The following is a 15,751-nucleotide window of genomic DNA, read 5'->3' as shown; positions in this document are numbered from 1 at the left end:
TACATTTTTATTTCTTTTAATGATAGAAATAAAGAAACTCAAACCACTAAAAGACTGAATGTCAGTCCCAGTTAAAGTGAAATGGCATATAACGCAATTCTAAAAGGCCCCGTGTATTGTTGGTTCTTTTCCTGACATTATTTAAGATAAATTAGGGCAATTTTTATTTATGCTGCTTCTTTTAATTCAGATTAGCATAAATCCACTCCTACTTATTCTTACAATTGGTACTGTAGGGTGAAAAGTGTTGGATGTAGCAGACAGGCATGAGATTTTTGCGAACCTTCCAGAAGCATTTAGCATTTCCCAGAGAAAAGCGAGTTCATTATTTCCCTTATATAACTTTTTTTTTTTTTTCCAAGAATGATTCCATATTTGTTTTGCATCCAAAAATGTACCCTTAAATTCCCTTTAAAATTTAACTTGGCAGATGTGAGATTTCCTGTTCTGGTGGTTTGACCTTGGTTGGATGCTAAGCACTCACCAAAGCTGCTCTATCACTCCCCTCCACAACTGAACAGGGCAAAAGTGAAATAAAAAAGGGTTAATGGGTAGAGATAAGGAGAGGGAGAGATCACTAAGTAATTAGTGTCATGGCCAAAACAGACTCAACCTGGAAAAATTAGTTTAATCAACCACCTGTGAACGCTAAGAGTGTTTTCCCATGGAGTTCAGTGAGAGTAAAATTAGCCTCAACATAGCATACAAACATCATTTTCTAGTTGGTTCATCTTAGCATATGCTCTTAGTAGGGAAGTCAGAGGGAATAAAATATCTAAAATGCCATTGAAAATACTTATAAAACAAGGTGAATAAAATCTTCACCCAAAAAGTGAATGACTATTTGGCATTCGTGAGAAGGAATGTCCTCAGTTACATAGGACACAGATGCACAAAAGGTTGTGCTTCATTTTTCAGTTATCCTGTGAAAACACAAGATCAGATACTCTATCATTAAACATCCTCCCACTCTTCTGCAAAGAGTAGTTTAGAAAAAGACAAAGTAGTCACTTGATAACTGGAACAGTAAAGCTGGCACTCAATACTATTTTTCATGTTATTGTGCATAGTATCCTTCTGGACAAAATGTGCAGCACACAGCTGGATAGACACACCATGCAAAAGGGTGAGCAACTGGCTCACAGGTTAGGTGCAAAGGGTTATAGTAAATGGGGTGACATAATACTGGTGACCTGTCACTAGTGGGGTTCCACAGGGCTCCATTTTAGGCCTCATGCTCTTCAACATCTTCATAAATGACTCGGACACAGGACTGGAAAGAATACTAAGCAAGGTTGCAGATGATACAAAACTGGGAGGAGCTGTTGACTCCCTCAAAGGCAGAGAAGCCCTGCAGAGAAACCTCGACAAATTAGAGGGCTGGAACATCCTCAGATGTTCACCTTTTGACCTCTGTCTCTGGGCAGGCACAGCGGAGGTTTGGCTAACTCCCAGGTCAGTTTCTCCTGGCCAAAACCAGGAGCCTGGTTCCTGCTGGTTTCTTAAGCCACAAGTTCTGCTTTATCAGGTTTTCAAAATATCTAAGTCCCGCTTTACTGAGTTTTCACAATATACATCTTATCTTTATGGCCTTTACCTATCAACTAAATTCCAGTGTGTTCTGTTACAAGTTGTTTCTCCCTAACGCGTTACATTCTTGTGTGCTCTGTTACAAGTTGTTTTTCTACTTTTACAAAATTGTTAAATAAGCTATATATTTCTGTTTCCCCTCCACCTGCTTAAGCACATTATATGCTTCTAAAATTCAGAATTTTTCATATACATATGTTTCTCATATCAACCCCCCCTTTCATTCCAGGGCTTAACTTTACTCTCAAGTTCTCTACCTCCTCCCCCCTGAATGGAACAGGGGTTGCAGTCAGTTCATCCCATATGGTTTCTGCCAGTCCTTCCTCCTTAGGGTGAGGACTCCACGTTCTCTCCCTACTCCAGCATGGGTCCTTTCCATGGGGTGCAGTCCTTCAGGAACAGGCTGCTCCAGCCTGGGTCCCCCACAGGCTCACAAGTCCTACCAGCAAACCTGCTCCAGTGTGAGCTCCTCTCTTCATGGGTACACAGGTCCTTTCAGGATCCTGCTCCAGTGCCAGCTTCCCACAGGGTCACAGCTTCATTTGGGCATTTACCTACTCTGGCATGGCATCCTTCACAGGCTGCAGGTGGATCTGTGCTCCACTGTGGACCTCCATGGGCTGCAGGGGCACAGTTACCTCACCATGGTCTTCACCACAGGTTGCAGGGGAAACTCAGCTCCAGCACCTAGAGCACCTCCTGCCCCTCCTTCTGCACTGATGTATTGGTCTGCATAGGTGTTTCTTTCACATATTCTCACTCTGGCTGAAGTTGCTGTTGTATTTTTTCCCCTTCTTAAATATGCTATCACAGAGGTGCTACCACCATCTCTGACTGCCTCAGCCTTGGCCAGTGGTGGGTGGTCTTTCTTGGAGCCAGCTGGCATTGGCTCTGTTGGACATAGGGGAAACTTCCAGCAGTTTCTTACAGAAGAAGCCCCCTCCCACTACCAAAACCTGGCCATGCAAACTGAATACACCTGTAGGTATTGTTTCTCTGTCCTTTCATTTGTACCTTCCTTTATTCTTGCATAAGCAGAACATCAGCTTAGTGATATCTGAGAGAAGATTTGATGACACAGTGTTCAAGTTATTTTTTTAGTTAGGTAAAATATTTTAGGCTGTGCCTATTGAAAGCCAGTGTGCATTATAATAGAAGCTGCAAACTGAATAACAACTGGCTAGTTTTACATAGTAGTTCTGCTATACTTCTGCTGAGTATGAAAGTACATCCCAATCAACACAGTCAAAACACCCTTTAGCTTCCAGCAGAAGCTGTGTCCTGTTTGGAGTACTTTTATTTGGACAAAATGGCCAATTTAAATGGTAATACTCTGATTCCATGTCATTAAACCTAAGCAAATGTGCATTTCAAGCATCAGTTTGGCTTTAAGTGCTTAGAAATATTAATTCATAGCTTCTCTTCTGTGGATGCTAAATGCAAGAAAGCAGGCAGGGAGCACAGAGCCTGTGTGAAACTGAGTCACACGAGGTTCTCACTCTGGCCTGAGAAAGCATAAGGAAGAATCCAAACAGTCCTTGGAGAAGGACAACAACATTTGCAGGCGTTGTTTAGGATCCTTGTTGTTTACTTGCAAGAAACAGTCAAGGGGTGTACTACCCAATTGACTAATGATGGTGATGTGTTGCTTTAATGACCAATGAGTTTTACCTCTCAGACCTGTCTATAAAAGATGATCTGGAATAATAAAACTTGCTCTCTTGGGCAACCCAGCTAAGAGTCTGTGTCGTACTTTGCTGTTCCTAATATAGTGCGACACCACAGGATTAAAGATGGCAAATCAGATATATTTATATTAAATGAATTATGTATTATGACTAATGATTAGAGAAAAGATCTTCATCAGAATTATTTACAACACAGTATAAAAGCTAAAACTACTAGTATAGTATAGTATAGTATAGTATAGTGCCTTATATCAAAGCAATTATATTGAAGCAATTCTAATAAAGCTACAAAAAGAAACAATTATTAAGTAGAGATTGATGTAACTCACCATACCAACAACACTCGTGGGTAGATCTCTTTCACTCAACCTTGAAGAGTATCCTTGAAGGGGCATCCCTCCTTCAAGGGAAGAAACTTCATACACACACTCCAAGAATGAATATGTTAGAAGAACCTACCATATAATAGTGGACTGAACTTTTATAGTGTAATGTGATATGACTGCCAGTCATATGTCTCCAGGTCAGCTTGGCAGCTTATCTGCCAAATCTTTGCCTCATTATCAGGATGTTAATTCGGGGATGATGAGCCACACTGCTTTTAGAATAATTCAACACCAAAAGCAGCACATGACATCCCCACTCAGCCCACCACTGACAGCTTGCAAACTAGGGCATTGTTTGTGTTGTTTGACCACATTCCAAGGGCAAAGAGTCCTGCTACAAAAAACATCTTAAGTCATTGCCACCAGTGGAAGAAAGGGACTCTCTCAGGCATTTCTTTACAGTGGAGTAGAGCAGTGGGGTAGCATTGGCCCCAAAGGGAGTGGTCTGGGTGGTATGGTTGCAGTCAGGTCGAGCTCCGTACTCTCTTTTTTGTAGACATTTGTGTTGGGTTGAAATAACAACAGATCTGCCCAGATCGGGTTGGAAACAAATTTGATCTAAGCATTTCTTGCATTAGGTACAGAGCCACTGATCACAATGTTGCTTGGTCTGTTCACGTGGTTGTGATACCTAACCCTGTATATACACACAAATATGCACTATGTGCTCTTTGCAATGCTCTTTTTCAGAGCAGGGAGACGGTTCAGGATTGCTTTGTTGTTGTACTGTGGGATGTCAATTTATGACATGATAATATCAACATCAAGGCAGGTCGTTTGGGATGTGTATTCAGTGTTGCTCTCCTACCCTTACCTTGGGTGCAACCTCTGAGAGTCCATTAATAATTGTGCTCAGTCTGTGGGGGGAATAGGGGAGGACAGTTTTCCCCAGCTTTTCATCTCCTTTTCCTCCTTCAGGCCTGTTACAACTACTTTTAAGAATTTTGAATTCCCATTGAATGTTAAGGAAAGCATGCTCTTGTTGCTAAGTCTGCCAGGTCTCCTCAGTGCAATCTGCACCATGTTTAGAGTAAAGAGATTTCTAGGAAGATCATTCAGAGATCTGCCTCAAGACTGGATAGTCATGAATGGCATGGAACGTGGGAGAAAATGGGCCCAATTTTGAGGAAATTCTCTGCTCCAGTGGTTTGAAAGTACACCCCTGAACAACTATAGGACCCTGAAAAAATGACAGAATATTTGCAAGGAGAACGCTGTGGCAACTCCAGAGAGGAACAACTTACTGCAGTGTGCTGGGCCCTGGCTACTATTTACCAATTACTGATCATCACTAGAAAACACTCTCTAGGAGAGGAGGAGGAAAGCAGAGCAACTGCCACTGTGGCCACTCAAACTGCAGCTGAACCAGAAGAATAACCCATGCTGGTAGCAGTTGCCCCTATACAGAAAAAAAAATCCAAGATCAAATCAGTTAGCCTAGTGAGGGATGAAGAAGAAGCAGGGCCCTCACAACAGGAGGAAGAGGCAGGGACAGAGATACTCGCCCAATTCCTATCCCCGTGTGAGCTGAGAGATGTGAAAAGATTTCAGCCACCAGTCAGGTGAGCCCCTGGTGACCTGGCTTCTCCAATGCTGGGATATCATGGCCCATGATATGAAACTAGATGATAATGGAGCCAAGCAACTGGGATTCCTCTTCTGGGATGTGGGCATGGACAAGGAGATTGGGAAGAGGACAGAAACTCAGCCTCTGCAGGTGACTCGTGTCAAGTGTGAGGGGAAGGTATTCTTTTAAGGATGATCTAATAGTTTCCCGAAGCAGGTGGAACAGCATGGAGCGATGTATCCAGTACATGAGAGAATGAGCTGTGCTGGAGGTTCTCTATAGGGGTTCAAATAAGGAACAGTCCCCTATAGATCTAGAGGTCCGGTGTAGACAATCCATGTAGCAAAAGTTTGTACAGAGTGTACCATCACCATACACCATCCCACTGGCATTGGTGTCAATGAAAGAAGGAGAATGAAGAGTGCTTCAGGTGACTGCCCTAAACCAGGACACTACCCCACTCTGGCAATATGAAGATCATCTTTTTTCTTCCCTACTGACCTGTAGCTCAGCTGTGGAAAGACTGTCCAAGACTGTGGACAGATTTGAAAAACTTGAGCAAGCTAGAGAGGCAATGTTCCCATTCCCTGCCAGTACAGACTAGAGTCTCTGCTATTGGGAGCAAGCACCCCCCTCCTTGAGAGAGAGGGTCCATACCACAAGGTAACCTGCAGTTTTACCTTCATGACCACAGAGAGGACATGAGGAAGTGGGACCTTCAAACACTGGGATCTACATTTAGTGAAGGCCACCTGGTTACTTAAGACTAGAGGCTCCACCAGTTGAACTGGCCCTGCCCAATCAAAACCTCCATGTCCCACAGAAGGGGATAAAGTCTCAGTGGCACATATGAGAAACATTTTAGGGAAGACAGTTTGGATTAGTCCTGTTTCAAGCAAGGGAAAACCCATCCGTGGGATTGTTTTTGCTCAAGGACCTGTGTGCACTTGGTGGGTAATGCAGAGTGACGGGGAAACACGATGTGTACCTTAAGGGGATTTGATTTTTGGGTGAGAACAACCTGTAATGTTGAATTGTATAATATTGGTTGCTCAATGACACTGCCACTGTGTGCCATAACTCCCATGGACAATAAGGATGGACTGCTCCAGATACACCAGGTGCGCGCTTCTGATGCAGCTTGCAACCAGCCAACAGCACATGAGCCCTCCCACCCTGGAAGACATCTGGGATGGATAGAACCCATAGCCATGGACTAAATTAACTCAACAGACATCTTGGAGGGATAGTCAGTGACTATGGAAATTATACCTGTGTTTGTATATATATATATATATATATTTATATATATATATATTGCTGTGAGGTGTAGGATCTGAGCATGAACTAAATGGTATAGAATAAAGGGTGAATGATGTCCTGTGTTTGGCCAAGGATGGGGTTAATTTTTTTGCAGTACCTGTGAGGGAGTGGAGCCTGGAGCCATGTGGGCATGGCCAAGACCCAGATGTTAATCGATACCATCTTATATAATTTCCAGGAGTGGAGGAAAGGGACTTTTGCTTCTGGAAAGGGTGTCCTTTTCTGGTGGATAAAGTGTGGCAGATGGAGTGGTGCAGGTAACACTGGTCCCAACTGGAGGGAGACATTTGGGTAGCATGGCTACAGCCAGGCCAAGCTCTGCACTCTCTTCTTTGTACACTTTTGTTTTTAATATTGTAGCTATTACTGTTAGATTTATTAACTCATTGCTGTTTCCAGTAAATTGTTCTTATCTCAACCTGTGATCTTTGCCTTTTGTGCCTCCAATTTTCTCTCCATCAACCTGTGAGGGGAGGGGGAGTGAGTGAGCAGGGTATGGTTTTGGAGTCTCAGTGGGAGGACACACTAAATGGGGGAATACCAATCCTAAACCATGACACTGTTGTATACATAAAGATTTTGAATATGAGCTGTTTGCAAAGGTCCTGATGCATGAGTACCGTAATTCAGTTGACTGGTAAATTCAGTTAAAATGTGTGCTGTGAGTTGTGCAAGTGAATCACAGCCTGGAAGATCTTGTTCTGATGACACCAATATTCCTTTTTATTTCTGGATTTTCTTTTTCCTTTTTGAAATTGCTACCTTTGTTCGTTGTTGAAGTGATTTAGTGCTTACTTTGTGCAACACTTTGTAGTGCAGAGTGTTTCCTTAATTACTCCAAATTCACAACTCCAGTTCGTGACATGGATAAATAAGGCTAAAAAGTCTAGAAATTGTTATACTTCTTGGCAAAACCATTGCGTGACTGTCTATAGAAATATGCAGAAATTAGTTCCTTTTGGAGACAGAATTTTTCATTACTTCTTTTTAGACCATTCAAGCCTAATTTCAGACCCTGCAAAATGAATGTCCTTTCATGACAAGGTAACTCACCTAGTTGATCAAGGGAAGCCAGTTGATGTAATCTTTTTGGATTTCACTAAAGCTTTCAATACCGTATCTCATAGTATCCTTCTGGACAAAATTTGCAGCACACAGCTGGATAAACACATCATGTGAAGGGTGAGCAACTGGCTCACAGGTCAGGCGCAAAGGGTTATAGTAAATGGGGTGACATCAGACTGGTGACCTGTCATTAGTGGGGTTCCACAGGGCTCCATTTTAGGCCCCGTGCTCTTCAACATCTTCATAAATGACTTGGACACAGGACTGGAAAGAATACTAAGCAAGGTTGCAGATGATACAAAACTGGGAGGAGCTGTTGACTCCCTCAGAGGCAGAGAAGCCCTGCAGAGAAACCTTGACAAATTAGAGGGCTGGACAATCACCAACCATATGAAGATTAACAAGGGAAAGTGATGGATTCTGCACCTGGGACGGAGCAACCCTGGATGTACAGTCAGACTGGGGAATGGGATGCTGGAAAGCAGTGCCACAGAAAAGGATGTGGAGGTCCTGCTCAATGGCAAGTTGAATATGAGTCAGCAGTGCCCTGGCAGCCAGGAGGGCCAACCATGTCCTGGGGGGAATCGGGCCCAGCACTGCCAGCTGATCAAGGGAGGGGATTGTGTGCTCTGCACTGTTGCGACCTCACCTTGAATACTGTGAGCAGTTTTGGTCACCACAATACAAGAAAGACATTAAACTATTAGAGAGCATCCAAAGGAGGGCTGTGAAGATGGTGAAAGGCCTTGAGAGGAATGCAGCTGAGGTCACTTGGTCTGTTCAGCCTGGAGGAGACTGAGGGGAGACCTCATTGCAGTCTACAACTTCCTTGTGAGAGGAAGAGAAGGGGCAGACACTGATCTATTGTCTCTGGTGTCCAGTGGCAAGACCCGAGGGAATGGCTTGGACTTGTGTCAGGCAAGGTTTAGGTTGGATATTAGAAAGAGGTTCTTCCCCCAGAGGGTGCTTGAGCATTGGAACAGGCTTCTCAGGGAAGTGGTCACAGCACCAAGCCTGACAGAGTTCAAGAAGCATTTGGACAATACTCTCGGACACACGGTCTGACTCTTGGGGATGGTCCTGTTCAGGGCCAGGAGTTGGCCTCGATGATCCTTGGGGGTCTCTTCTGACTCAGCATAATCTGTGATTCTGTGAAACTTTTCTTCTGTGCTTAGAGCTTGAGCATGGTTGGAGTTCAGAACTGAAAGTAACTAGTGTCCCCAGAAAGAGATGTGGACCAGGTAGTTTTGGTCTGAATTATTCTATATTAGAGTTGGGCATACCTGAAAGCACATGCTCTGCAGCTCAAGAACTGCAGAGACTTTCACAGAGTTCACATACCCCCATTGTCTTCTTTCTATGACACCCATTAATAGGCTTTTATCAAGAGCTTCCTTTAATACATCTGAAAATGCCTTTGTTTTCATAGTATTACATTCTTACATTACACTCCTCAGATCTTGATGTTTGGAAGAGAACATAAAAAAATAGCCTTTTTTTTTCTTGCAGGTTCTATGATGCTTTTTTTTTTTTTTTCCTGAATGAACAAGAAAAGCTGTAAAGCCATTTTTGTAGTAGCAGTGCTGTTCTTGCTTAGGAAGAAATTGGGAAGTACAAAATTTTACAGGAAGTAAGAATAAATGAAGACCAAAGGTAGCTGAGCTGTTTCAATGTCTTATAAAAAGAACACTTCTGATTTTGTTTCAATTTTGGTCAAAAATTCAAATAACATTGTTTTATTTGAATGAATGGCCCCTCTTTTTCATACATGCTGATACACATTTATCATCTCCCTACAACCTGGGAAGCAGCTTTTTTCTCCCCCTCCCATCAGCACCTTTTCTTCTTGCCTACTTTGAACATTATTTGTATAGTAATACAGAGGTGGCACCTCTGAGAACTCAGAATTGAACCTTTCCCTATCGGCGATTGAGTGAGACGGGGACAACTGAGTGGTGATCAGGCTCCGAATTTACTGTGGGCTACATATGCTTATATACCATTCTAGGAAGGCTAGTAATTTTTTACTACAATGATTGGGTTAAACATCATGCAAACAAACTTATACATTTTTGCAACATCTCTTCTACTTGATTCAATCTTCCCCATCGCCAAGCTGATCCAATCTTCTTGCAATCTTCAAAGCTCTGTTTGTTCTTCCCAAGGCATCCTGATTATCAAGTCTCTTATGCTAATCAGGTCCAAAGTACTTTCACAGAAAGTACTTTGCAATATTTCCCCTCATATTGTTTTTGTATTTTAAATGCATCATTGTCATGAAGTACCAGGAGGGTAGAAGATAGCCACGGTTGTGGCACTTAGCTCAGCTGGGCCAAATCTTTACACTGCCATAACTTTTCATGGTGCAAAATCACAGACCTTTTACTTGTTCAGTGCTTCAGTTTCCCTATCACTGGAAAATAAACAATAGCATTTTGCTTTCTGTTAATTGCTTAGCCTTATAATACTGCTGCAACTGTGAGGTGCTCAGATGCTGTGGTGAGTGGTGTAAATAATACTTAATGGTACAGCTAGTTGCAAATTTGGAAGTCAGATAGATTGCATATTGTGATAGATTGGCATTTAAGAAACAAAGGGAAACAGCTAAGGAAGTTAAGGCTGCTGGAGGCTGATGGGAGTTTTTCTCCTGACCAATAACTGGCCATTTCTGAGAACTGACAGTAGTTTTGACCATTGAAAAGTGAGATCAACCTGTGAACACCACCTTAAAACCTAAGCCCGGGAATTTTTCTTTCTCTTTGGTTTCCGGCTTTGAAAGGTAGCAGAACTCCAGCTGGCTCCCATCCCCTCCGCAGGCCATGTGGCCTGGGCGGGGGCTGGGCTGGGCTGGGCCTGCTGCGGTCCCCAGGCAGGAGATGGGGCCTGCGGGACTTCCCCAGGCCAGGGCCGGGCTCTGCTGCAGCCTCCCGGGAAGCCTCCGGGGTGGCTGAAGTTTTTCCTGAGTGGGGGGGAGGGGCCCGGCTCTGAGCGCTGCTCAGCTGAAACCTGGCATCATGAACACCTGCAGCTTGAGCAAGATTTTAACACTTTTACCACCCAGATGAGACTTGCAGATTTAATCCTTTTTCCAAGAAGAGGGCAAGAGAGAGTGATCGTCAGGTAAAGAGACAACATAAACTATCAAAGATAGTGAAGAAAGGAATTAAGCTTCAGATGGGGGAGAGAAATAAGGAGATGCCTTAATAAGCTGAAATATTCTTTTCTTAAAGCTGTGGAGATGGACAACAATGTTCTGAAAAAAAACTCCTTTAATTCATGAAAGACTATTTTGGGGGGAATGGAGTATTTCAAAGTGTAGATCTGAGCAAAAGTAATTCACTGATAAAGCTGAGTAAATAGTGAAGTAGTTGTGATCCTATGAAATGCTGGAACAGAAAAGGGGAAGTGAGAGTTGTTGAAGATGTGTGGCCCTGTTGTGGTTTTAAAGCAGTAACTAAAAAATTACTAGAAAACTTACTTATTTTTGCTGTGAGATATGGATTAGAACAAGAGGAAAACAGGCGTAAAACTTAAAAGGAATAAAGAAAGGAATTAAGGAATTAAGAGAAAAAGAGAAAACTTCTGTTTCCAGAGATGATCACAAAGACAGATGAAGAGAACTTTTGCCTTTGAATAACTCATCCTTAAAATGACACCCATTTGAATCATGGCCCACGAGCACACCTCAGAGTGGTGTGAAATGAGAGGAAAGGACTGATGGCAGAGTTTTCCGGGTGGCTGGCATCAAAAAAATAGAAAGCCATGAGAAAATGGTTTTCTTGTGAAAAACTCCATAGATTGACAAAAGAGAACTTCTTTTTCTCTACAAAGACTGATGAAGAGACTATAGCAAAGTTTGGACTGTTTTAACCACCAGGTTTTTGTCTCTATGCTGTCAATTAAACAAGGGAATAATTGGGTGGTGGGAGAAAAAGGGTTTCTGGAAGTTTTATTCTGGTTTCTTGTTCTTGTAGTTTTTTTAATAAACTTTCTTTATTCCTTTTAAGTTTTAAGGCTGTTTTGCCCTTCTCCTAATCCATATCTCACAGCAAGAAATGAGTAAGTTTTCTAGTGATTTTTTTAGCTAATGCTTTAAAACCACGACATATATAAATGCCTGCAGAGAGTATGTGGAAACTTCTGCAACTAGAGTTCATTCATAACACTAGTGAGGAATGCCTATATTCATGGACCCAACACTTATTCACAGATTTGATAGGGCCAGCCCTTGTATGGACACACACCCTATATGGCTTTTTTAAAGGAGGAGAAATTTTTACTTTTATTCCTGTCAGAAGCCATTGTCAGTAATTGAACTTTGGAGATAAATACTCTTAAAATCAGTGAATTGATTTATTAGAGCCCTCTTTCACCTGAGAGTGCTGTTATGATCCGATTAGTGAGAGATGCCTCTGCCTGAATTAAGGTGCAAACAAGACTATATGCCCAAGTCAATAATATGGATTTTATTTAAAAGTAAATGTGAGGTAGACAAAGAGAGAGAAATAAATAGAAAAGAGGTGGAGGGGAGAGAGAGATACATCAAGCAGAAGATAGTCATCACCCATGGATCCAGAGGCATCCTGTTGGTCCTTCTTCACCCTGGACCTCTTGGTGGTCAGGGTCCCGGAGTTGTTTTTCTGGGGGGTACCGCCTTTATATAGTTCAAGTTCGGGGTATCCACAGGGTGGTCACAGATGTTCCCATACTTTGGGATGATATGTATATGAACAATTGCTTCCTTTCCCATGGTTTGCCACAGTGGGAATTTTTGTCTAGGAGTGTTAATCAGGAAGTGCTAACCAGATCTCACCTCTTCTAGGCCTGGAATTAGCACCTTCCTGTTGCAAATTCCTCCCTTCTGTGCTTATCTCAAGTTCCTGCTGTTGTGGCTTACTTTATAGCAAGTTTCTTCTGTGGCCTTGACAGTGTTTTGAGAAAGGTAATTGTGCTCTTTAAGTCCTTAGGAGTGCTCAGACATATGAGCTGATGGCTGTGGCTGAAAGCTGTGATACCCAAGGCCTTCCATGGAAGTGTTGTGGCCTAGACCCTCTATGTTTGTGTCCTTTCAAAAAGTTACATTTCTGTGATTTGTAGCAATAAGCAGCAGGAATTCCTCCCACAGAAATGTTTCCTTTTCTACACTGTCTGAAGCAGAATATTTAGGCTTTCTTTAATATATTTGGAGAGGGCTATTGTAATGTTCTCTTAAAGTTTTCTCCTACAACCTCTAGAGCTCCACTGTTATCCATCCTTTTCCCGGTATATGTGGAGATGTATTCTAAAAGAAACTGTACTAGTCTGAAAGCAAGCCAGCCGGAGATTCCAAGTCAGAATTACAATCTAATAGGAAAATTAATATAAAGGCAATAGTACAGAAACACTGGCCTAAACTGACAGTCAGAATACAACCTATCACCCTGTTGGTTAGGGTAGCAGTCTGATTAAACGGTGGTTGCAGTCCTGTTGGAGTGATGGATGTGGTCCTGTTGAAGCAGTGATTTTGTAGAAGGGTCTGGTCTTTCTCTGGAGGTCTAGTGGTGGTTATTGAGCTCTTTTTCTCTGGGAATCCAGTGGTAGTGCTATCATGGCGTTCCAAAACCTCAGATTATATACAGGTAGGAATATTCCGTTCCTCCTCCCAGGGCAGGGCATCTCAGGATGGGATGATGTAATTCTGTGATTCATTCTGTGATGCCTTGATGGCCCATTAGCAGAGGTAGCCCCCACAGAGTGGCTGCTGCTTCCCTGGAGGGAGTTATTAGGGCGGAGTCATGAAGAACATAACGCTGCCCCACCTATTTTAACAGGTTATGTAGATGGTAATAGAATACATACTTTTAGTTACATCTTACATTGTAACCCAAGACCATAATTTTGACAGAAAATCATGGTCTGTATATATCTGTGTTTCATTCTTAAATAATTATAAATAATTAAATATATTAATTATTTCAGTGGTATGGTCCTGGATTCACCCCTGCAGGCCTACAAGTAGCATTGTTTTGATAAATCATAATTCTTCACTCCATCTCCGGCAGTTGAATTTTTTAAAATTTACCTATATATTAATTTAGCATGTTAATCTGTAACCTCTGTACACATTGTGCTAAGAACACCAAGATTGTGGGTTCAATGGCCATATGGGGCATTCACTTAAGAGTTGGACTTGATGATCCTTGTTGGTTGCTTCCAACTCAGGTTATTCTGTGATCTCTGAACAGCATTTTATTTTTTTTTTTTTTTTTTTTTTTTTTTTTACCTAGGAAAGCCAGTTATTTCACATTATATCAGTCAACCTTGTAAAAGCTCATTGTCAAGTTCTTCACAGATAAACAAGAAGTCCCCAAGCTAATTTCTAAGTCAGTCCTATATTTGGCTGAATACAGGGCTAGGGAAGTTCATTGTTGAGGGGAGTCTTTAACTTTTAATGGGAAGTCAAAAGCATATAAAAATAACTTTATGGATGGAGTTCTTATTTAATTCTATTTTTTCTAATAGAGATACATATGGTGATGTAGATTCTTCCTTTATAAAGCTGAGTAAAGAAGCAACTTATTTTTTCAAGTCTTTCAGTCACAACACATTCTTTCAAAATTATCTGTCACAAGGTTCCTGGATAAATACCAGGTACAATATAAATAATGTATAATTTTTTAAGTGATCAGAATTCTGATAAGTGTTACTGTCATTATGGTATAACAAAGCTGAAATAATGACAACCCTTTCCCCTCCTTTCCTAAGAGTATGAAACCGTGCCTAATGATCTTGGAGACACCATGAATACTAGTAATCGAATCACTTCTGCAGATGTTTCCAACAAAGAGAATGAAGATAGCATCACTGTAAGTATATACATTGTTTCCCTATCTGTAATCTTGTCAGAGTTTTTTGACTATACAACTAATCAAACTGCAAAGATTATAATGGGATTCTAAGATACCAGAACACAAGAGCTATTAATATGTAGTGATAAAATTCAAGAGGGAAAAAAAATCAATGCAGACCTCTCTTCCCTCACCCTGTTTTCTGAGAGTGGATGACTTTTCTTTCCAAGGTTGCTAATTTGTTTCGTGCTTTTTTGAGCAATGACCTGTAATTTGTTAGCCTAAGACTTTGTTTCTAATTTTAGATGAGGAGAGCAACTCTTTTTTTTTTTTTTTTTTTTACAAAATAACAGCATTAAAGGTAACTTAAAGACTGTTGCTTTTATTCCAGTCCCGAGGTCATGTGCTTCTTACAAAGATGATATGGTGTAATGAACTTCCACATTCTTTGGTTTTAATGTGTGATTTCATGTAGCTTTTTGATAAGATAATTTGGAGTGGATCTTGGTACAGGCAGCTGAATTGGTGGGTCTACTCTTTTGCTGCCTCACCTATCATGATGTTGGAAATTAAATATTAAATGTCATTAATTGTTGGAAACTGGTAGCAGGCAACCAGTCTGGTTAGTAATGCTGCCTCTCTGATGCAGGCATTGATCAGTCTGCAAGGCAATGCACACATTTGTCATAAGTTGTGAGTTGGGAGAGAGTGAAAAAGGAGACTACGAAGACTAGGTTTTGTCTCGATACATCTGAAAGTGATGACAGAGGAATCTGTCTTGTGTAGATGGGAAAAAGGCTACCCAGGGGCTCTCTCCAGTGCTAGTGATTGGGAAGTGAAAAGTTATAAGAATAAAGGCAGTGAGGAAGGTTCCTAAAACTTCAAGGTTTTTCCTGTTTCCATTTGTTAAGTGCAGTAGGAGCATTAACTTTGATAGCTCCCAGTCCCTCACATTGACAGTGGTTGCTTCATGGAGATATACTTTGCTAAAAATCCAGAAGATCCCGGACAGTCTTATCTTTTCTGACAACAGAATCACAGAATAGCTGAGACTGGAAAGTATCTCTGGATATCATCTAGTCTAAGTTCCCTGCTCAAAGCAGAGCCAGATACAGGAGGTTGTCCAGGACTGTATCTAGTCAGGTTTTGAGTATCTCCAAGGATAAATATTTCCAGCTTCCACAACCTTTGCCAGTATTCAACTACCCTCAGAGTAAAAAAGTGTTCCCTTATGTGCCTTTATTATGTGTTTTCTCAAAGCATGACATTCTGCTAGAAGGGAAAGGGATGATGTGCATTCCTTTC

At 41.6% G+C, this 15,751-nt stretch overlaps 1 protein-coding gene across 1 annotated transcript in view; it reads left to right on the top strand.

The window, feature by feature from the left end:
- Positions 1 to 15,751, top strand: part of LOC148183404 (BDNF/NT-3 growth factors receptor-like) — a 596,246-nt gene that overhangs the window by 110,394 nt on the left and 470,101 nt on the right. The window contains 1 exon segment of the mRNA XM_088061407.1: positions 14,364 to 14,464. Within this exon segment, the coding sequence (XP_087917533.1) occupies positions 14,364 to 14,464 (101 nt within the window).

The sequence above is a fragment of the Pseudopodoces humilis genome, chromosome 12 (genome assembly GCF_049639895.1).
Source record: "Pseudopodoces humilis isolate 2021_Gansu_Grassland_sample_001 chromosome 12, ASM4963989v1, whole genome shotgun sequence".
Lineage (NCBI taxonomy): Eukaryota > Metazoa > Chordata > Aves > Passeriformes > Paridae > Pseudopodoces > Pseudopodoces humilis.
The sequence above is the reverse complement of the archived record's forward strand: the minus strand, read 5'-3'. Positions and strand labels throughout refer to the sequence as shown.